The sequence below is a fragment of the Coregonus lavaretus genome, assembly GCF_964263955.1.
Source record: "Coregonus lavaretus genome assembly, chromosome: 34".
NCBI lineage: Eukaryota > Metazoa > Chordata > Actinopteri > Salmoniformes > Salmonidae > Coregonus > Coregonus lavaretus.
Genome location: NC_140021.1, coordinates 28,512,564 through 28,535,771, shown reverse-complemented (window position 1 = coordinate 28,535,771; position 23,208 = coordinate 28,512,564). Strand labels below are relative to the sequence as shown.

The following is a 23,208-nucleotide window of genomic DNA, read 5'->3' as shown; positions in this document are numbered from 1 at the left end:
ACATTCATAAAATAAAGTGGTGATCCTAACTGACCTAAGACTGGGCATTTTTACTAGGATTAAATATCAGGAATTGTGAAAAACTGAGTTTAAATGTATTTGGCTAAGGTGTATGTAAACTTCCGACTTCAACTGTATATAAAAATAAATAATTATTTGATGAAACATTTGAATTTGGTCTAACTGCTATTAGCCCATTGAATAACACATTCATACATGGCAAAGCAGTCAAAATATAAATCATAAGGAAGTATGTTTTGAAGCATCTGTCCAATATCTGAGAGAGATAAGAAAGCTAAAAAGAAATACTAAACATTTACCCATATTTAAGACTGAGACTGAGCTTGATTATGTTTTATTAAGTCTTTGAATATTTATTTATTCCATTTAGAAACATTTAGTGAGTAATTTGGGAACAAGCATCAACATTTAGATTTTATGAATACATTATAACATTATAACTAACTCAAAAGTATGAGGTTGAGGCAGGATTTGTTTAATATCCAGGATGCTATTATTATCCAAAGGTCGCAGCTATCTTTCATTTAGATACAGAACAGAAACAACGCTATGTCAGGTTTATAGGGACTGCGTGCCAGTCCCTATTTCCCTAATTCCTATACAGTGTTCACCTCTTAGCGAGGACCAGGGCCCATAGGGCGCTGGTAAAATGCAGTGTACTACATAGGAAATATGTTGCTATTTGGGACACATCCACAGCCTGACCGTTTCAGATCTCTTTAATCCCGCTTTTTCTTATTTTTCTTATTTATTTTCATTAGCAAACAAGAGGAACCTCTATGACCAATATGGTAAAGAAGGCCTAACAGGAAGCGGAGGGGGAGGAGGTAAACATTGAACATTACTCTTTTATGTTTTGATAGGCTTATCTAGGAGATATGGAGGTTATAAATGTATATAAAATGACAGTGTTTTATGATATGACACAATGTCTGAAATACCACATAAAGCAAACATACCAAGGAGAAGTGTATTTCTTATACCAATGTACAGCTCTATGGGGTCAACTTCAGTGTGTTACCATAAATCTGACAGGGCAATACCAACCTCTCTCTCTTTTTTTTAGGACTATCAACTAAGCCATTTCTATGAGGCATTAGCTGTCAACAAAGTGCCATGCTACCGTCATAGTTCCCTTGAATAATTGAACTATGTTTAGATCGCCATGTGAACTGTATGACCAGGAATATGTTGCTTTACTTTCTCTCAATAACTCTTGTTGTAAATTAGTTGAGGATTCTGTCTCTTTCTTCCAGGAGGGCATTATCACAACGCTGATCACTTCGGTGGTGGGTTCACATTCCGTAATCCGGAGGACGTCTTCAGGGAATTCTTCGGGGGGCGAGATCCATTTGCAGATTTCTTCGGTAAGTCTTTTCCTCCCCACTGAGGTCAGAGGTGAGCGAGGGTGAGCGAGCGGGGTGTGAGTGAGAATCATCACTATGGCTTTAATAACTGAAGCAGCAATTGAGATGAAGTTTATCAACGCTTCCTCAAGCAGTCTGCTTTTTAATTCCTGGAACATTCCTGACCTTTTCGCTGTCAGATGCCCACAACTAATTACTGTTTGCTATTAATTGTGCACAAATCTGGGTCAGCCTAGCTGGCTGGATAAGAGAGGCTGGGCTGTTTGCTCCTCTGCCTGAGTGTTATATACACAATATATACAAAAATATGTGGACACCACTTCAAATTAGTGTATTTGGCTATTTCAGCTTTATGTGACAGGTGTATAAAATCGACTACACAGCCATGCAATCTCCATAGACAAACATTGGCAGTAGAATGGCCTTACTGAAGAGCTCAGTGACTTTCAACGTGGCACCGTCATAGGATGCCACCTTTCCAACAAGGCAGTTCATCAAATTTCTGCCCTGGTAGAACTGCCCCTGTCAACTGTAAGTGCAGTTATTGTGAAGTGGAAACTTCTAGGAGCAACAACGGCTCAGCTGCGAAGTGGTCTGCTACACAAGCTCACAGAACAGGACCGGCGAGTGCTTAAGTGTGTAGCACTTAAAAATCGTCTGTCCTCTGCAACACTCACTACCGAGTTCCAAACTGCCTCTGGAAGCAACGTCAGCACAAGAACGGTTCGTCTGGAGCTTCATGAAATGGGCTTTCATGGCCGAGCAGCCGCACACAAGCGTAAGATCAGCGTCGGCTCAAGTGGCGTAAATCTCACCGCCGTTGGACTCTGGAGCAGTGGAAACGCGTTCTCTGGAGTGATGAATCAAATCATGGATTTGGCGGATGCCAGGAGAACGCTACCTGCTCGAATGCATAGTGCCAACTGTAAAGTTAGGTGAAGAAGGAATAATGGTCTGGGGCTGTTTTTCATAGTTTGGGCTAGGCCCCTTAGTTCCAGTGAAGGGAAATCTTAACGCTACAGCATACAATGACGTTCTAGACAATTCTGTGCTTCCAACTTTGTGGCAACAGTTTGGGGAAGGCACTTTCCTATTTCAGCATGACAATGCCCCAGGTTACAAAGCGAGGTCCATACAGAAATGGTTTGTTGAGATTGGGGTGGAAGAACTTGACTGGCCTGCACACCGCCCTGACCTCAACCCCATCGAACACCTTTGGGATTAATTGGAACGCCGACTGCGAGCCAGGCCTAGTTGCCCAACATCAGTGCCCGACCTCACTAATGCTCTTGTGGCTGAATGGAAGCAAGTCCCCACAGCAATGTTCCAACATCTAGTGGAAAGCCTTCCCAGAAGAGTGGATAGCAGCAAAGGGGGGATGAACTCCATGTTAATACTTTTGGCCATGAAGTGAAGCTGTTCTAGAGAACTGGCTACACTGCAGACTGATCAGGGGAAGGTGAGATAGCCTGGACCCTTGATTAGATACACAAATACCCATACACTTTAGCCTGACTGTGGGGTAGCCTGACTCCCAGGACTGTGCTCAAAGTGCCGTCTAGCCTAACTGTGTAGTAGCCTGGGTGTGACTCAGGACATTAGCAGTCAGTTGACCCCTCCTGTATGATATTATTATCACCATTTTTTTTTTATTGAATATTTAAAACATATACTTGCAGTGAAGCCGCTCAAGAACTACATCACATTAGTCATCTAACAGACTCCCATCCAGAGCGACACACAGAAGCAGCCAGGGTCAATGCCCTGCTCAAGGGCACGTCGACAGATCTCCCACAAGGTCAAAAACGGGGACCCGAACCAGCGATCCATGACCCCCTCCCCCCACAGTTCCCCAAGAGCTGCCACTCAACCATCCGAGACCCCCCACAAACCCCCCCCCAGAGATAAAAAATATATATTTCCATTCCCCACCCCCATGCCCCCGTCCCACAATGCACCAACAACCGACAAAATGAACAAAATTGAAAAAAGAGAAAGACAAACAAAAACAGAAAACAACAATGCAAAAAAAAAAATGACATCAAGGACAACAAAAATCATAACAGCAAGGCCAACTGAATATGTTTGAGTGCATTTATGGCACTATTTACATGTGTGTGTCCGTGAATGTGCACATGTGTGCATTTGAATGAGTGTGTGTGTGTGTATAAGCATGTGTACAAACACCTGCATGGCATCAGCCTCAGGCAAACAGGCATTAGCTGTAACAACACTGCCACTCAGTGTCATTCAAACTTACTTTTTTGTTATGTTTTATTTTCACTTTATGTTTTACAACTTTTATCTTTGACCGTCATTCAATCCCCCGCCCAGCAACTCCACTCCCACTTGTCTCCAATTCCACATCCCAACCCTCAGCTTCCCTCAGCCCATCCCACCTATCTCTGCTGGCCACCCTCTTCGGATTTCTACGCCCCATATATCTTTCAACTATGCTGTGATGTTTAACAATCTATCTAATCAAATAGAATCCACAGATTGCGAGTTGAAGATAAATAATTTTACTAAGAGTATTAGTATATTAGTAATTGACTGACCCGGTTTCTCCAGATCTCCCATCAGTACTATTTCTAGGGTCAATTTTAGACCAATGTTATGCATTTTCAGCCATTCCTGATCCTGAGACCAGAAACAGGCTACATGAGGGCAATACCAAAATAAATGGTAAATTGATTCTGTATCCTCACAACAAAATCTGCAGAGCTTCGATGAATGTACGCCCCAAATATTCAACATTTTGTTGGTGGTAAGAATTTTGTATATTAATTTTAGCGGAAAAACACGAAGTTTTGAATCTTGCGTCGTTTTATATATCAACTCATACGTCCTGTTCCATGGAATTGGTACATCAAAATTCTCTTCCCAACAATTTTGCAAACTGTATGGCACAGCCGTCAACATCCTGGTCCTCAAATGAAACTGGTATACTTTCCTATTTATGCTATTTTTATTCCTCCGCCAGCTTTGATCCTTTATATTGGGCAGACAGACCAGTTCCCTACCTCCTCCCGCTGCCACCTGCCTCCTCAATTATTGGGGTAATGCTGTAATCACTTGGTTGTAATCTTGGATTGAGCAGACCTTCCCATACAATTCTGATAACTCCATGAAAGACATAACTCTACCATTCAAATGTACAATATCATTTAAAAACAAAATACCCTTTTCAAACATCTTTCCCATAAATACAGGTATTTTATCAACCAGCACATTTAAGTTCAGCCATGATATTTGTTTTAATATTTGTTCTATCTTTTCAGGGGGATGAAATTGAAATTGTAGCCAGCTCTGCAATGCTTGTTTGAAAAAGAGAGATACTTTGAAAAAAATATAATTTTCAATTAATCGAAGATGAAACATGGCAATCTGCAAAAAGGCCATTTTTAAACAATGGATGAGCTTTTCTTAGTAATCTACTTGAGAACCATTTAGGGTTCAAGTAAAACGTTTGAATAAGTGATGCTTTTAGAGAGCGGTTTAGTGCTTTTATATTTAATAATCTCAACCCACCCAGTTCATATTCATTATATAGATAGGCACGCTTTATCTTGTCTGGTTTAGCATCCCAGATAAAGCAAAATATATTTTGCTCATATGATTTGTAAAACTAATCATCAGGAATAGACAGCGCCATAAGTAAGTGAGTAAACTGAGATATGAGTAAGGAGTTAATCAGGGCAATTTTTCCGTAAATAGACAGGATCATTTCAATTCAAGTTTTCTATTGAAATTCATTGTGCAAAGCTCATTGATATATTTTGTGATATGAATACCATGTATGTCTACTTCACCGTCAGCCCATTTTATAGGTAAACTGCAGGGTAATGTAAAAGTTGTATTTTTTAAAGATCCAATACGTAATATTGTACACTTATCATAATTAGGTTTTAGTCCAGAGAGTCCAGAAAAGTTATCTTTAATGAGACAGGGATCTAGCTTGCAGACTTAATATAAAACTTGAGTCATCGGCATACATGGACACCTTTTGTTTTTAAGCCTTGGATTTCTAATCCTCTAATGTTGTTATTTGATCTGATTTTAATAGCTAGCATTTCAATGGCCATAATGAATAGATATGGTGACAGCGGACACCCTAGTTTAACTCCTCTTGACAATTCAAAACTCTCTGAGAAGTAGCTGCTATTTACCATTTTACACTTGGGGTTGCTATACATTACTTTTACCCATTTTATAAGAGAATCACCAAAATTGAAAGAATCCAGGCATTTATCAATAAAATCCAGTCTTACTTTATCAAAGGCCTTTTCAAAATCCGCTCTAAATACCAGGCCTGGCTTCTTAGATGTTTCATGATGTTCTATTATTTTTAGTAGTTGTCGTATATTATCTCCAATGTATCGTCCACGTAAAAAACCTGTCTGATCAGGATGAACAATACCAGGTAAAGCCTTTTTAATTCTGAGTGCTATGCATTTCGCTAGTATTTTTGTATCACAACATTGAAGTGTAAGAGGCCTCCAGTTTTTAAGATGGACTGGATCTTTATATTTGCCATCTGGGTCTTGTTTTAATAATAGTGAGATCAGACCTTCATGCTGAGTACCTGTCAGACTACCATTTCTATAGGAGTAGTTGAAACAATCTAACAATGGAGCTTTGAGTATATCAAAAAAGGCTTGATATACCTCTACCGGTATGCCATCAAGCCCTGGGGTTTTTCCACACTGAAAGGATTTTGGAAAGAATTCCTTACTGTAATTGTAATTCAGTGAATGAGAATGAGATGGAAAAGAACATCTGCTTAAAATATTTAGCTTCCTCTTTTAAAATATAATTCAGAGAATCATAGATGACATAGATGTATTATTTTTATTAGCGTTCCTGTGTTGGAGATTCAGGAAGACTTTGGTGCATTTTTCTCCATATTCCATCCAGTTTGCTTTATTTTTGTAATAGATTACATTAGATTGTTCTTGAATAAGTTCCTCCAGTTCTTTTTGTTTTTCCTCGATCTTATTTTAAATCTCTGTAGTATCGTTTTTATTGCTATCTACCTGTACTATTAGTTCATGTATTTCCCTTGTTAGTCTTGTCTCTTTAGCCAGAAATGTCTTTTTTTATTATTGATGAATATTGAATTGAATGACCTCTGAAGGTACATTTTAAAGGTATCCCAAACAATAAGGGGATTTGCTGAACCTATATTGTACTGGAAAAATTCAGTTATAAATTATTTTGTCTTAATTTATTTTTAACTATCCTCCAGTGAACTTTGATTTAAATGTCCAATATCCCCATTTACATTCTATAAGAGTTATGTGAAGGCCAATTAGATGATGATCCGATCGCATTCTCTTCTATTAAAACTTTTGTAACCTTTGTTGCAAGAGAGAAAGAGACAAGAAAGTAGTCAGGATCCCAGATTGCTGCTGGCTGACTGACTGACTGACCCACCCACCCCCAGCACCAGCACCAGCTGGCATAATGACAGCCAGCCATACAATAACCACACCTCTGGCTATAGGGTGGGTACTGTATAGCCATAGGACTGACTTTAGTTTCAAATTTAAAACACCCATTGCATCCTTTAGAGTCTCTTTCCAAGCACAGACTGGAGAGCATGGATGTTCTGGGTTCAAGTTTTACCAGCAGACAGGGACACCTAGCTAAGCCAGGACCATAGTGGTGTTCTGTGCCATCAGCCAAGCAGGTACTATCCTCTTACTGAAAGCATTGAGGACATGCTGTCTGATGGACACTGCCAACATGGGAGGAAACTGCAACAGCTGTCCTCTGCACTCAGTCTGTGGATGCGTCCAAACTGGCACCCTATTCTCTACAGAGTGCACTACTTTTGCCCAAATCCCAATAGGCCCTGGTCAAAAGTAGTGCGCTTTATAGGGAATAGGGTGCCATTTGGGACGTAGTCTTTGTTTAAAGATACACTGGGCCTTCATACTCTGAGTCATGATACATGGAAGAGTTTACAGACAGAAATCCAAACATCAACATGCAAGTGTTTGCCTTCTCCTCAGATACAGGAAAAGCATCCAGCCTTTTCTAGTCTTATTTTCCGAGCCATTCGTGTTTGAGAGCGTTTCATCTCGTTAATTTAAACCAGGACGTTTTAACATAAAGAAGAGAATCTCGGAGCTTCCCGCACACTCATACACCACACGCATTCATCGAGTGTTATTGTAACCCCCTCACCTCGCATGTTTACCTGTTTCCACACACACAGACGCGTGCTATTACAGCTGCTTTTGTTTTTAATACAGAAGCTATTTTTGAACGCATTCCAGCTGAATGATGTAGGCTCTCCTATCCGTCCACTGTCTGAGGCTCGCCTCCATATTTAGAGCTCTGTGGTTGAACCGCGGATGCCTTACAGTCATTTGTTATAAATAAGTATAAATCAAGGGACACCGAGATGATAAGATCTTAAATTATGTTAAGGTCAAGGTCAATCCCATTAGAAACATCTTCCAGGTTTGGGCGAGCTTGAGATGGGCTGGCATTCTCCTCCACCTACTCCTCAAAGTCCAGAGGAGTATCAATTCTCATTGATAATAAAGTCCCATTTAAGTCTACAGAAATTACTACAGAGGCAAATGGACGTTTTATAATGGTAAAAGGAAACCTGGCACAAGAAAAGTAACTTTACTGAATTGTTATTGTCCAAATGAAGACGACCCAAAGTTAATGAATTGCCTTTATACTAAAACTACCTCAATATAATGGGAATATTATAGGGGGGGGGGGATTTGACTGTGCAGGATGCAACTCTAGACTATATCCTCTTCCTAACATGTCTAAGGTATTAAACCATTAAAGATATCGGTCTATGTGAACTGTGGAGATCTAAACATCCAACTGAAAGAGAATACTCCTATTACACTCACGTCCACAACTCAAATTCAGGAATTGACTTTTCTTTTATTTAATTGACTGTGTTTCTGAATGTAAATACCTTCCTAGAATAATTACGGCCCATAGCCCATTTGTCCTTCACTTTAAGCTCAAACCTCCTATGCAAATAGCAAAGACATGATGATTCAACACAATGTTACTTTGAGATAAGGAGTTTACCTCATATCTCAACACACAGACATGATTTTGGAAATAAATGTAGACAATGAAGTATGCCCAACTGTTGTCTGGGAAGCTCTTAAAGCATATATGAGAGGTTGCATCATGTCTTACTCTTCACATAAGAAAAAGAAGACCCATGAAGAATTTGAAATACTAGAACAGAAAATCCATGACTTAGAAAGAAAACACAGTTTAGATAGAAATGTTGACACCCTTCAACAGTTGAACACTTTGAAGCTTGAATATAACACAATAAACACCCGCTCTGCAGAGATTGCTGCCATGAAATCCATGCAACAATATGTTGAGCAAGGTGAAAGTGCAGGGAAAATGCTTGCTTGGCAAATTAAGAACGAGGAAGAGGGACATACCATCCATAGCATTCAAACCCCAGATGGTAGCATAACAATGGATCCTTCTGAAATTAACTGTCTTTTTAAATGTTTTTATGACAAACTGTGTCAATCCGAAAACAAAAGTTCATAGGAGGATATAGACAATTTCCTTAAGGCCATTTTACCAATTTATAAGTGAACCAGAGAAAATGAATATGGACATTACCCCAGGTAAACTGTTAGAAGCCATCAATAATCTACAAAATGGGAAATCTCCTGGTAATGATGGATTCCCAGTGGAATTTCCATCCCAAATTACTAAAGCCTATGTTACTTATGCTCACAGCAGTTCTAGAGAAAAATTAACTTCCCCCAGTCACTGTTTGACTGCAACCCCCTACTTAAAAAGAAAGATAAGGATCCATTGTCATGCGGATCTTTCCTTTTTAATAGATAGCTTTGAATCTGATGTTCAGAGATGGACATCTCTCCCTATTTCTATGTTAGGTAGGATCAATGTAATCAAAATGAAATACACTATCTATACAAAAGTATGTGGACACTCCATCAAATTAGTGGATTCGGCTATTTCAGCCACACCTGTTGCTGACGGGTGTATAAAATCGAGCACACAGCCATGCAATCTCCATAGACAAACATTGGCAGTAGAATGGCCTTACTGAAGAGCTCAGTGACTTTCAACGTGGCACCGTCATAGGATGCCACCTTTCCAACAAGTCAGTTTGTAAAATATCTGCCCTGCTAGAGCTACCCCGGTCAACTGTAATTGTTGTTTTTGTGAAGTGGAAACATCTAGGAGCAACAATGGCTTAGCCGCAAAGTGGTAGGCTACACAAGCTCACAGAACTGCACAGCCGAGTGCTGAAGCGTGTGGCGTGTAAAAATCGTCTGTCATCGGTTTGCACATTCACTACCGCGTTCCAAACTGCCTCTGGAAGAAATGTCAGCACAAGAACTGTTCGTCAGGGGCTTCATTTAATGGGTTTTCGCACACAAGCCTAAGATCACCATGCGCAGTGCCAAGCGTTGACTGGAGTGGTGTAAAGCTTGCCGCCATTGGACTCTAGAGCAGTGGAAACGCGTTCTCTGGAGTGATGAATCATACCATCTGGCAGTCCGACGGACGAATCTGGGTTTGGCGGATGCCAGGAGAACGCTACCTGCCCGAATGCATAGTGCCAACTGTAAAGTTTGGTGGAGGATTAATAATGGTCTGGGGCTGTTTTTCACGGTTCGGGCTAGGCCCCTTAGGGAAATCTTAACGCTACAGCATACAATGACGTTCTAGACGATTCTGTGCTTCCAACTTTGTGGCAACAGTTTGGGGAAGTCCCTTTCCTGTTTCAGCATGACAATGCCCCCGTGCACAAAGCGAGGTCCATACAGAAATTGTTTGTCAAGATCGGTGTGGAAGAACTTACATTTACATTTTAGTCATTTAGCAGACGCTCTTATCCAGAGCGACTTACAGTTAGTGCATACATTTTCATACTGGCCCTCCGTGGGAAACGAACCCACAACCCTGGCGTTGCAAGCGCCATGCTCTACCAACTGAGCTACAGGGGACTGCACACTTGACTGGCCTGCACACCGCCCTGACCTCAACCCCATCGAACACCTTTGGGATGAATTGGAACGCCGACTGCGAGCCAGGCCTAATCGCCCAACATCAGTGCCCGACCTCACTAATGCTCTTGTGGCTGAATGGAAGCAAGTCCCCGCAGCGATGTTCCAACATCTAGTGGAAAGCCTTACAAGAAGATTGGAGTCTTCTATAGCAGCAAAGGGGGGACCAACTCCATATTAATGCCCATGATTTTGGAATGAGATGTTCGACGAGTAGGTGTCCACGTACTTTTGGTCATGTCGTGTATTACCAAGGTTGATGTATTTATTCCAGGCCTTGCCAGTTTCAATTCCATCTAACTTTTTAAATAAAAGAAATGGCCTGCTCTCTAACTTTATTTGGAATGGAAAGACCTCGAGTCAAATTGACTGTTTACACTTAGCCTATAAAACTGGAGGTCTTGGACTACCTCATATGAAGATGTATTACTGGGCTGCACAACTGCGTTCACTTAAACAATGGACAGCCGACTATCCTTGTGTATCCTTGAGGAGTATCGAAGCCACAAATTGAATACCGTTCTAAAATACTGTTCACTACTTCGGGTCTAAGGCGTTGAAGAAAAAAACTAACAATCCAATGATTGTAAATTCCATTCCTATTAGGGAAAATGTACATAAATTCATGAGGTGGAAAGAACCAATGTCGCCAGGCACCACTATTTGGAATAACCACACCTTACCGCCAGCGTTTTAATGATAATACATTTAAGTCCTTGTTCCAAAGTGGCATCATGAATTTTGAACATGTACATTGATGGATCTCTACTGTCATTCAATCAATTAAAGAAATATTTTGATTATCCAAGGCCAATATTTATTTTTCAGTTCTTACAACTCAGAAATTGTATTCAATCACTTCAACAGAATATGGATGAACCTAAGGCATCTGGCATATAAAATAATACTGAAAGAAGCTGCTATGCCAGAGAAGTTGATTGTCAAGTTATCTCAAGAGTTGATTGAAACTCTACCTGATGGTTCAGAACCTATAAGGAAAAAATGGGAAACAGATCTAAAGGAAGAAATTGAGGAGAACCATTGCTCACAGATATGTGAACATGTTCATACCTGCTCCTACAATCTAAGACAAACTATTGCAATTCATAGGACTTACTACACTCCTGTCAGAATGCTCCCAGAAATGTCACATCTCTGTTGGAGATGCAAAAGGCACAAAGGAACCCTATTACAGTGCCTTCAGAAAGTATTCACACCCCTTGGCTTTTTCCACATTTTGTTGTGTTTATAGCCTGAATTTAAAATGTATTACATGTTATATATTTTATTGTCACTGGCTTACACACAATACCCCATAATGTCAAAGTGGAATTATGTTTTTAGAATTGTTTACAAAAAAATGAAAAGCTGAAATATCTTGAGTCAATAAGTATTCAACCCCTTTGTTATGGGAAGCCTAAATACGTTCAGGATTAAAATTGGCTTAACATGTCACTTAAGTGGCATGGACTCACTCTCTGTGCAATAATAGTGTTTAACATGATTTTTTAATGATTACCTCATCTCTGTACCACACACATACAATCATCTGTAAGGTCCCTCAGTCGAACAGTGAATTTCAAACACAGATTCAACCACAAAGACCAGGGAGGTTTTCCAATGCCTCGCAAAGAAGGGCACCTATTGGTAGGATGAAAATAGCAGACATTGCATATCCCTGTGAGCATGGTGAAGTTATTCATTACACTTTGGATGGTGTATCAATACACCCAGTCACTACAAAGATACAGGCGTCCTTTCTAACTCCATTGCCAGAGAGGATTTCACAATGAGGCCAATGGTGACTTTAAAACAGTTAGAGTTTAATGGCTGTGATAGGAGAACATTGTAGTTACTCCACAATACTAACCTAATTGACAGAGTGAAAAGAAGGAAGCGTGTACAGAATAAAAATATTCCAAAACATCTTATTTGCAGCAAGGCACTAAAATAATACAGCAAAAAATATGGCAAAGCAATTAACTTTTTGTTTTGAATACAAAGTGTTTGTTTGGGGCAAATCCAATACAACACATTACGGAGAACCACTCTCCATATTTTCAAGCATAGTGGTGGCTGCATCACGTTCTGGGTATGCTTGTAATCATTAAGGACTGGAGTTTTTCAGGATAAAAAAGAAACTGAAACGAGCCAAGCACAGGCAAAATCCTAGAGGAAAACCTGGTTCAGTCTGCTTTCCACCGGACACTGGGAGATTAATTCACCTTTCATCAGGACAATAACTGAAAACACGAGGCCAAATCTACACTGGAGTTGCTTACCAAGAAGACAGTAAATATAAGTGGCCGAGTAAGCTTGGGCAGGACACCTTATACCGGGGAATTTGGAAATCTCCACAGGATGGTTTTTACAGGATGCAACTATTTATTTGAAGTTTTTCAATAATTTGTTATTTGTAGCTACTTTTTAAGTAAATACCTGCAGTCAACTTGTACAATATGTTAGGAGATAAAGCAGATCACATTATTTATTTCACCTGTCACATTATTTTACATACGTGTGTATGTATATATATATATATATATATATACACACACACACACACACACACACAGTGAGGGGAAAAAAGTATTTGATCCCCTGCTGATTCTGTACGTTTGCCCACTGACAAAGAAATGATCAGTCTATAATTTTAATGGTAGGTTTATTTGAACAGTGAGAGACAGAATAACAACAAATAAATCCAGAAAAACGCATGTCAAAAATGTTATAAATTGATTTGCATTTTAATGAGGGAAATAAGTATTTGACCCCCTCTCAATCAGAAAGATTTCTGGCTCCCAGGTGTCTTTTATACAGGTAACGAGCTGAGATTAGGAGCACACTCTTAAAGGGAGTGCTCCTAATCTCATTTTGTTACCTGTATAAAAGACACCTGTCCACAGACGCAATCAATCAATCAGATTCCAAACTCTCCACCATGGCCAAGACCAAAGAGCTCTCTAAGGATGTCAGGGACAAGATTGTAGACCTACACAAGGCTGGAATGGGCTACAAGACCATCGCCAAGCAGCTTGGTGAGAAGGTGACAACAGTTGGTGCGATTATTCGCAAATGGAAGAAACACAAAATAACTGTCAATCTCCCTCGGCCTGGGGCTCCATGCAAGATCTCACCTCGTGGAGTTGCAATGATCATGAGAACGGTGAGGAATCAGCCCAGAACTACACGGGAGGATCTTGTCAATGATCTCAAGGCAGCTGGGACCATATCACCAATAAAACAATTGGTAACTCACTACGCCGTGAAGAACTGAAATCCTGCAGCGCCCGCAAGGTCCCCCTGCTCAAGAAACACATATACAGGCCCGTCTGAAGTTTGCCAATGAACATCTGAATGATTCAGAGGAGAACTGGGTGAAAGTGTTGTGGTCAGATGAGACTCTTGAGACTCAGATGAGCTCTTTGGCATCAACTCAACTCGCCATGTTTGGAGGAGGAGGAATGCTGCCTATGACCCCAAACATGGAGGTGGAAACATTATGCTTTGGGGGTGTTTTTCTGCTAAGGGGACAGGACAACTTCACCGCATCAAAGGGACGATGGATGGCGCCATGTACCGTCAAATATTGGGTGAGAACCTCCTTCCCTCTGCCAGGGCATTGAAAATGGGTCGTGGATGGGTATTCCAGCATGACAATGACCCAAAACATACGGCCAAGGCAACAAAGGAGTGGCTCAAGAAGAAGCACATTAAGGTCCTGGAGTGGCCTAGCCAGTCTCCAGACCTTAATCCCATAGAAAATCTGTGGAGGGAGCTGAAGGTTCGAGTTGGCAAACGTCAGGCTCGAAACCTTAATGACTTGGAGAAGATCTGCAAAGAGGAGTGGGACAAAATCCCTCCTGAGATGTGTGCAAACCTGGTGGCCAACTACAAGAAACGTCTGACCTCTGTGATTGCCAACAAGGGTTTTGCCACCAAGTACTAAATCATGTTTTGGAGAGGGGTCAAATACTTATTTCCCTCATTAAAATGCAAATCAATTTATAACATTTTTGACATGCGTTTTTCTGGATTTTGTTGTTGTTATTCTGTCTCTCACTGTTCAAATAAACCTACCATTAAAATTATAGACTGATCATGTCTTTGTCAGTGGGCAAACGTACAAAATCAGCAGGGAATCAAATACTTTTTTCCCTCACTGTAAGGTCCCACAGTTGGCAGTGCATGTCAGAGCAAAAGCCAAGCCATGAGGTCGAAGGAATTGTCCGTAGCGCTCCGAGACAGGATTGTGTCGAGGCACAGATCTGCGGAAGGGTACCAAAAAAATTCTGCAGCATTGAATGTCCCCAAGAACACAGTGGCCTCCATCATTCTTAAATGGAAGAAGTTTGGAACCACCAAGACTCTTACTAGAGCTGGCCGCCTGTCCAAATTGAGCAAACGGGGAGGTGACCAAGAACCCGATGGTCACTCTGACAGAGCTCCAGAGTTCCTCTGTGGAGATGGGAGAACCTTCCAGAAGGACAACCATCTCTGCAGCACTCCACCAATCAGGCCTTTATGGTAGAGTGGCCAGACTCCTCAGTAAAAGGTACATGACAGCCCGCTTGAAGTTTGCCAAAAGCCACCGAAAGGACTCTCAGACCATGAGAAAGAAGATTATCTGGTCTGATGAAACCAAGATTGAACTCTTTGGCCTGAATGCCAAGCGTTACGTCTGGAGGAAACCTGGCACCATCCCTATTTTGAACCGTGGTGGCAGCATCATGCTGTGGAGATGTTTTTCAGCGGCAGGGACTTGGAGACTAGTCAGGATCGATGATGGTTGATGTCCTTGATGATCTTTTTGACCTTCCTGAGACATCGGGGTGCTGTAGGTGTGCTGGAGGGCGGGTAGTTTGCCCCCGGTAATGCAGGAATGTCCACCAGAGCTGTTGCCAGAGATTTGAATGTTCATTTCTCTACCATAAGCCGCCTCCAACGTCGTTTTAGAGAATTTGGCTGTACGTCCATCCAGCCTCTCAACCGCAGACCACGTGTATGGTGTCGTGTGGGCGAGCGGTTTGCTGATGTCAAATCAAATGTTATTTGTCACATGCACTGAATACAACAGGTGTAGACCTTACAGTGAAATGCTTACTAACAAGCCCTTAACCAACAATGCAGTTTTAAGAAAAATAAGTGTTAAGTAAAAAATAAAAGCCATAAAATAACAGTAAAAAAACACAGCGAGGCTATATACAGGGGGTACCTGTATAGAGTCAATGTGCAGGGACACCGGTTAGTCGAGGTAAATTAGGTAATATTTACAGTACCAGTCAAAAGTTTCGACACACCTACTCATTCAATGGTTTTTCTTTATTTTAAAATTTTTATACATTGGAGAATAATAGGGAAGACATCAAAATAACACATATGGAATCATTTAGTAACCAAAAAAGTGTAAAGCTGTCATCAAGGCAAAGGGTGGCTATTTGAAGAATCTCAAATATAAAATGTACACTGCTCAAAAAAATAAAGGGAACACTTAAACAACACAATGTAACTCCAAGTCAATCACACTTCTGTGAAATCAAACTGTCCACTTAGGAAGCAACACTGATTGACAATACATGTCACATGCTGTTGTGCAAATGGAATAGACAACAGGTGGACATTATAGGCAATTAGCAAGACACCCCCAATAAAGGACTGGTTTTGCAGGTGGTGACCACAGACCACTTCTCAGTTCCTATACTTCCTGGCTGATGTTTTGGTCACTTTTGAATGCTGGCGGTGCTTTCACTCTAGTGGTAGCATGAGACGGAGTCTACAACCCACACAAGTGGCTCAGGTAGTGCAGCTCATCCAGGATGGCACATCAATGCGAGCTGTGGCAAGAAGGTTTGCTGTGTCTGTCAACGTAGTGTCCAGAGCATGGAGGCGCTACCAGGAGACAGGCCAGTACATCAGGAGACGTGGAGAAGGCCGTAGGAGGGCAACAACCCAGCAGCAGGACTGCTACCTCCACCTTTGTGCAAGGAGGAGCACTGCCAGAGCCCTGCAAAATGACCTTCAGCAGGCCACAAATGTGCATGTGTCTGCTCAAACGGTCAGAAACAGACTCCATGAGGGTGGTATGAGGGCCCGACATCCACAGGTGGGGGTTGTGCTTACAGCCCAACACCGTGCAGGATGTTTGGCATTTGCCAGAGAACACCAAGATTGGCAAATTCGCCACTGGCGCCCTGTGCTCTTCACAGATGAAAGCAGGTTCACACTGAGCACATGACAGACGTGACAGAGTCTGGAGACGCCGTGGACAACGTTCTGCTGTCTGCAACATCCTCCAGCATGACCGGTTTGGCGGTGGGTCAGTCATGGTGTGGGGTGGCATTTCTTTGGGGGGCCGCACAGCCCTCCATGTGCTCGCCAGAGGTAGCCTGACTGCCATTAGGTACCGAGATGAGATCCTCAGACCCCTTGTGAGACCATATGCTGGTGCGGTTGGCCCTGGGTTCCTCCTAATGCAAGACAATGCTAGACCTCATGTGGCTGGAGTGTGTCAGCAGTTCCTGCAAGAGGAAGGCATTGATGCTATGGACCGCCCGTTCCCCAGACCTGAATCCAATTGAGCACATCTGGGACATCATGTCTCGCTCCATCCACCAATGCCACGTTGCACCACAGACTGTCCAGGAGTTGGCGGATGCTTTAGTCCAGGTCTGGGAGGAGATCCCTCAGGAGACCATCCGCCACCTCATCAGGAGCATGCCCAGGCGTTGTAGGGAGGTCATACAGGCACGTGGAGGCCACACACACTACTGAGCCTCATTTTGACTTGTTTTAAGGACATTACATCAAAGTTGGATCAGCCTGTAGTGTGGTTTTCCACTTTAATTTTGAGGGTGACTCCAAATACAGACCTCCATGGGTTGATACATTTGATTTCCATTGATAATGTTTGTGTGATTTTGTTGTCAGCACATTCAACTATGTAAAGAAAAAAGTATTTAATAAGATTATTTCATTCATTCAGATCTAGGATGTGTTATTTTAGTGTTCCCTTTATTTTTTTGAGCAGTGTATTTTGATTTGTTTAACACTTTTTTGGTTACTACATAATTCCATATGTGTTATTTCATAGTTTTGATGTCTTCACTATTATTCTACAATGTAAAAAATAGTATAAATAAAGAAAAACCCTTGAATGAGTAGGTGTGTCCAAACCTTTGACTGGTAGTGTACATGTAGGTATAGTTAAAGTACTAGATAATATAGATAATAAACAGATAGTAGGGGCGGGGCGGGGGGGGGGGGGGGGACAATGCAAATAGTCTGGGTCGCCATTTATTTAGCTGTTCAGGAGTCTTATGGCTTGGGGGTAGAAGCTGTTAAGAAGCCTTTTGGACCTAGACTTGGCGCTCTGGTACCGCTTGCCGTGCGGTAGCAGAGAGAACAGTCTATGACAAGGGTGGCTGGAGTCTTTGACCATTTTTAGGGCCTTCCTCTGACACCGCCTGGTATAGAGGTCCTGGATGGCAGGAAGCTTCGCCCCAGTGATGTACTGGGCAGTACGCACTACCCTCTACCCTCTGTAGTGCCTTGCGGTCGGAGGCCGAGCAGTTGCCATACCAGGCATTGATGCAACCAGTCAGGATGGTCTAGATGGTTCAGCTCTAGAACTTTTTGAGGATCTGAGGACCCATGCCAAATCTTTTCAGTCTCTTGAGGGGGAATAGGGTTTGTCGTGCCCTCTTCACGACTGTCTTGGTGTGTTTGGACCATGCTCCATAATCTGCTCCACTACAGCCCCGTCGATGAGAATGGGGGCGTGCTCGGTCCTTCTTTTTCTGTAGTCCACAATCATCTCCTTTTGTCTTGATCACGTTGAGGGAGAGGTTGTTATCCTGGCACCACACGGCCAGGTCTTTGACCTCCTCCCTATAGGCTGTCTCATCGTTGTCTGCGATCAGGCCTACCACTGTTGTGTCGTCGGCAAACTTAATGATGGTGTTGGAGTCGTGCCTGGCCATGCAGTCATGGGTGAACAGGGAGTACAGGAGGGGGAGGGGACTGAGCACGCACCCCTGAGGGGCCCCCATGTTGAGGATCAGCGTGGCAAATCAAATCAAATGTTATTTGTCACATACACGTGTTTAGCAGTTGTTTATAGTGGGTGTAGCGAAATGCTTGTGCTTCTAGCTCCGACAGTGCAGTAATATCGAACAATTTCACAACATATACCCAATACACACAAAAAAGTAAGGAGTGGGATTTAAGAATATATACATATATGGACAAGCAATGACAGAGCGGCATGGACTAAGATACAGAAGAATATTATAGAATAGAATGCAGTATATACAGATGAGTAGTGCAAGATATGTAAACATTATTAAAGTGACTAGTGTTCCATTTCTTAAAGTGGCCAGTGATTTGAATAGGCAGCAGCAGCCTCTAATGTGCTAATGATGGCTATTTAACAGTCTGATGGCCTTGAGATAGAAGCTGTTTTTCATTCTCTCGGTCCCAGCTTTGATGCACCTGTACTGACCACGCCTTCTGGATGATAGCGGGATGAACAGGCAGTGGCTTGGGTGGTTGATGTCCATAGATGATATTTTTGGCCTTCCTGTGACATCGGGTGCTGTATGTGTCTTGGAGGGCAGGTAGTTTCCCCCCGGTAATGCGTTCGGCAGACCGCACCACCCTCTGGAGAGCCCTGCAGTTGTGGGTGGTGCAGTTGCCGTACCAGGCGGTGATACAGCCCGACAGGATGCCCTCAATTGTGCATCTGTAAAAGTTTGTGAGGGTTTTAGGTGATAAGCCACATTTCTTCAGCCTCCTGAGGTTGAAGAGGCTCTGTTGCGCCTTCTTCACCACACTGTCTGCGTGGGTGGACCATTTCAGTTTGTCGGCGATGTGTATGCCAGGAAGCTTTCCACCTTCTCCACTGCGGTCCCGTCGATGTGGATAGGGGGGTGCACCCTCTGCTGTTTCCTGAAGTCCACGATCATCTCCTTTGTTTTGTAGATGTTGAGTGAGAGGTTATTTTCCTGGCACCACACTCCCAGAGCCCTCACCTCCTCCCTGTAGGCGGTCTCGTCATTGTTGGTAATCAAGCCTACTACTGTTGTGTCGTCTGCAAACTTGATGATTGAGTTGGAGGCGTGCTTGGCCACGCAGTCATGGGTGAACAGGGAGTACAGGAGGGGGCTGAGCACGCACCCTTGTGTTGAGGATCAGCGAAGTGGAGATGTTGTTTCCTACCTTCACCACCTGGGGTCGGCCCGTCAGGAAGTCCAGGACCCAGTTGCACAGGGCGGGGTTCAGACCCAGGGCCTCGAGCTTAATGATGAGCTTGGAGGATACTATGGTGTTGAATGCTGAGCTATAGTCAATGAACAGCATTCTTACATAGGTATTCCTCTTGTCCAGATGGGATAGGGCAGTGTGCAGTGTGATGCCGATTGGATCCTCTGTGGATCTATTGGGGCGGTAAGCAAATTGAAGTGGGTCTAGGGTGACGGGTAAGGTAGAGGTGATATGATCCTTGACTAGTCTCTCAAAGCACTTCATGATGACAGAGGTGAGTGCTACAGGGCGATAGTCATTTAGTTCAGTTACCTTTGCTTTCTTGGGTACAGGAACAATTGTGGCCCTCTTGAAGCATGTGGGAACAGCAGACTGGGAAAGGGAGAGATTGAATATGTCCATGAACACACCAGCCAGCTGGTCTGCGCATGCTCTGAGGACACGGCTAGGGATGCCGTCTGGGCCGGCAGCCTTGCGGGGGTTAACATGCTTGAATGTCTTACTCACGTCGGCCATGGAGAAGGAGAGGCCACAGTCCTTGGTAGTGGGCCTCGTCAGTGTCACTGTGTTATCCTCAAAGCGGGCGAAGAAGGTGTTTAGCTTGTCTGGAAGCGAGACGTCGGTGTCGGCTACGTGGCTGGTTTTCATTTTGTAGTCTGTGATTGCCTGTAGACCCTGCCACATACGTCTCGTGTCTGAGCCGTTGAATTGCGACTCCACTTTGTCTCTCTACTGATGTTTTGCCAGTTTAATTGCCTTGTGGAGTGAGTAGCTACACTGTTTGTATTCTGCCATATTCCCAGTCACCTTGCCATGGTTGAATGCGGTGGTTCACACTTTCAGATTTGCGCGAATGCTGCCGTCTATCCACGGTTTCTGGTCAGGGTAGGTTTTAATAGTCACAGTGGGCACAACATCACCTATACACTTCCTGATAAACTAAGTCACTGTTTCAGTGTATATGTCTAAATTATTCTCAGAAGCTACCTGGAACATATCCCAGTCCGCGTGATCAAAACAATCTTGACGCATGGATTCCGATTGGTCAGACCAGCGTTGAATAGTCCTTAGCACGGGTACTTCCTGTTTTGAGTTTCTGCCTATAGGAAGGGAGAAGCAAAATGGAGTCGTGGTCAGATTTGCCGAAAGGAGGGAGGGGGAGGGCGTTATAACCATCTCGGAAGTTTGAATAGCAATGGTCGAGGATTTTAGCAGCGCGAGTACAACAGTCGATATGTTGAGAGAACTTCGGCAGCCTCAGGATATGTGGTTTCCAGTTTGCATAAAGTCCAGTGAAGTTCTTTGAGGGCCGTCGTGGGATCAGCTTGAGGGGGGATATACACGGCCGTGACTATAACCAAATAAAATTATCTTGGGAGATAATATGGTCTGCATTTGATTGTGAGATATTCTAGGTCGGGTGAACGGAAGGACTCGAGTTCCTCTATGTTACTACAATTACACCACGAGTCGTTAATCATGAAACACACACCTCCGCCCTTCTGCTTCCCGGAGAGATATTTATTCCTGTCTGCGCGATGACCTGAGAACCCATCTGGCTGGACCGATTCCGGCAGAATATCCCAAGAGAGCCATGTTTCCGTGTAACAGAGTATGTTACAGGCCTTGATGTCTCTCTGGAAAGAAATCCTTGCCCGTAGTTCGTTGACTTTGTTAACCAAAGATTGAACATTAGCGAGTAGAATACTTGGAAGCGGTGGGTGGTGTGCGCGCCTCCTAAATCGGACCAGCAGGCCGCTCCGAGTGCCTCCTCCGCCTGTGATGTTTTGGGTCAGCCGCTGGAATCAGTTCAGTTGCCCTGGGGAGAGCAAACAAAGGATCTGCTTCGGGAAAGTCGTATTCCTGGTCGTAATGCTGGTGAGTTACCGCCACTCTGATATCCAATAGTTTTTCCCGGCTGTATGTAATGATGCAAAACACTTTCTGAGCTAATAATGTAAAAAATAATACATAAAAAAACAAAATACTGCAAAGTTTCCTAAGAGCTAGTTGCGAGGCCGCCATCTTCGTCGGCGCCAGGTGTGTTGTTACCTACCCTTACCACCTGGGGGTGGCCCGTCAGGAAGTCCAAGATCCAGCTGCAGAGGGAGGTGTTTAGTCCCAGGGTCCTTAGCTTAGTGATGAGCTTTGAGGGCACTATGGTGTTGAACGCTGAGCTGTAGTCAACGAATAGCATTCTCACGTAGGTGTTCCTTTTGTCCAGGTGGGAAATGGCAGTGTGGAGTGCAATAGAGATTGCATCATCTGTGGATCTGTTGGGGTGGTATGAAAATTGGAGTGGGTCTAGGGTTTCTGGGATAATGGTGTTGATGTGAGCTATGACCAGCCTTTCAAAGCTCTTCATGGCTACAGACGTGAGTGCTACGGGTCTGTAGTCATTTAGGCAGGTTACCTTAGTGTTCTTGGGCACAGGGACTATGGTGGTCTGCTTGAAACATGTTGGTATTACAGACTCAGTCAGGGACAGATTGAAAATGTCAGTGAAGACACTTGCCAGTTGGTCAGCGCATGCTCGGAGTACACGTCCTGGTAATCCATCTGGCCCTGCGGCCTTGTGAATGTTGACCTGTCTAAAGGTCTTACTCACATTGGCTACGGAGAGCGTGATCACACAGTCGTCCGGAACAGCTGATGCTCTCATGCATGCTTCAGTGTTGCTTGCCTCGAAGCGAGCATAGAAGTGATTTAGCTCGTCTGGTAGGCTCGTGTCACTGGGAAGCTGTGCTTCCCTTTGTAGTCTGTAATAGTTTGCAAGCCCTGCCACATCCGACGAGCGTCGGAGCCGGTGTAGTACGATCTTAGTCCTGTATTGACGCTTTGCCTGTTTGACGGTTCGTCAGACGGCATAGCGGGATTTCTTTATAAGCATCCGGGTTAGAGTCCCACTCCGTAAAAGCGGCAGCTCTACCCTTTAGCTCAGTGCGGATGTTGCCTGTAATCCATGGCTTCTGGTTGGGGTATGTACGTACGGTCACTGTGGGGACGACGTCATCGATGCACTTATTGATGAAGCCAGTGACTGATGTGGGTGTAATGGTGGGCGTGGGAGAGCTTTGTACCTGTCTCTGTGTGTGGAGTAAAGGTGGTTTAGAGTTTTTTTTCCTCTGGTTGCACATTTATCATGTTGGTAGAAATTAGGTTAAACAGATTTAAGTTTCCCTGCATTACAGTCCCCGGCCCGTAGGAGTGCCGCCTCTGGATGAGCGTTTTCCTGTTTGCTTATGGCCTTATACAACTCATACATTTTTTTCTTGTTTTTAGCTTATATATCTTTTTTTCTTTTCTTTTAGTATATATGTTTGTTTCTATTTTTTAAAGATGTATTAAATGTTTTTATTAACTTTTTTTTCCCCTGTTTGCTTATGGCCTTATACAGCTCATTGAGTGCGGGGGGTAAGATCTGACAAAAATATCTCATAACACTGAAGCAGCGAACTTTGTGAAGACCAATACTTGTGTCATTCTCAAAACTTTTGACCACG

The 23,208-nt window shown here is 43.2% G+C and overlaps 1 protein-coding gene across 1 annotated transcript in view; it reads left to right on the top strand.

The window, feature by feature from the left end:
• Nucleotides 1–23,208, top strand: part of LOC311109199 (dnaJ homolog subfamily B member 6-like) — a gene marked incomplete at its 3' end in the record, with an annotated part of 59,660 nt that overhangs the window by 23,144 nt on the left and 13,308 nt on the right. The window contains exons 4-5 of the mRNA XM_084152047.1: nt 783–848; nt 1,278–1,388. Coding sequence (XP_084008173.1) covers nt 783–848; nt 1,278–1,388 — 177 coding nt within the window. The remainder of the gene's footprint in view (nt 1–782; nt 849–1,277; nt 1,389–23,208) is intronic.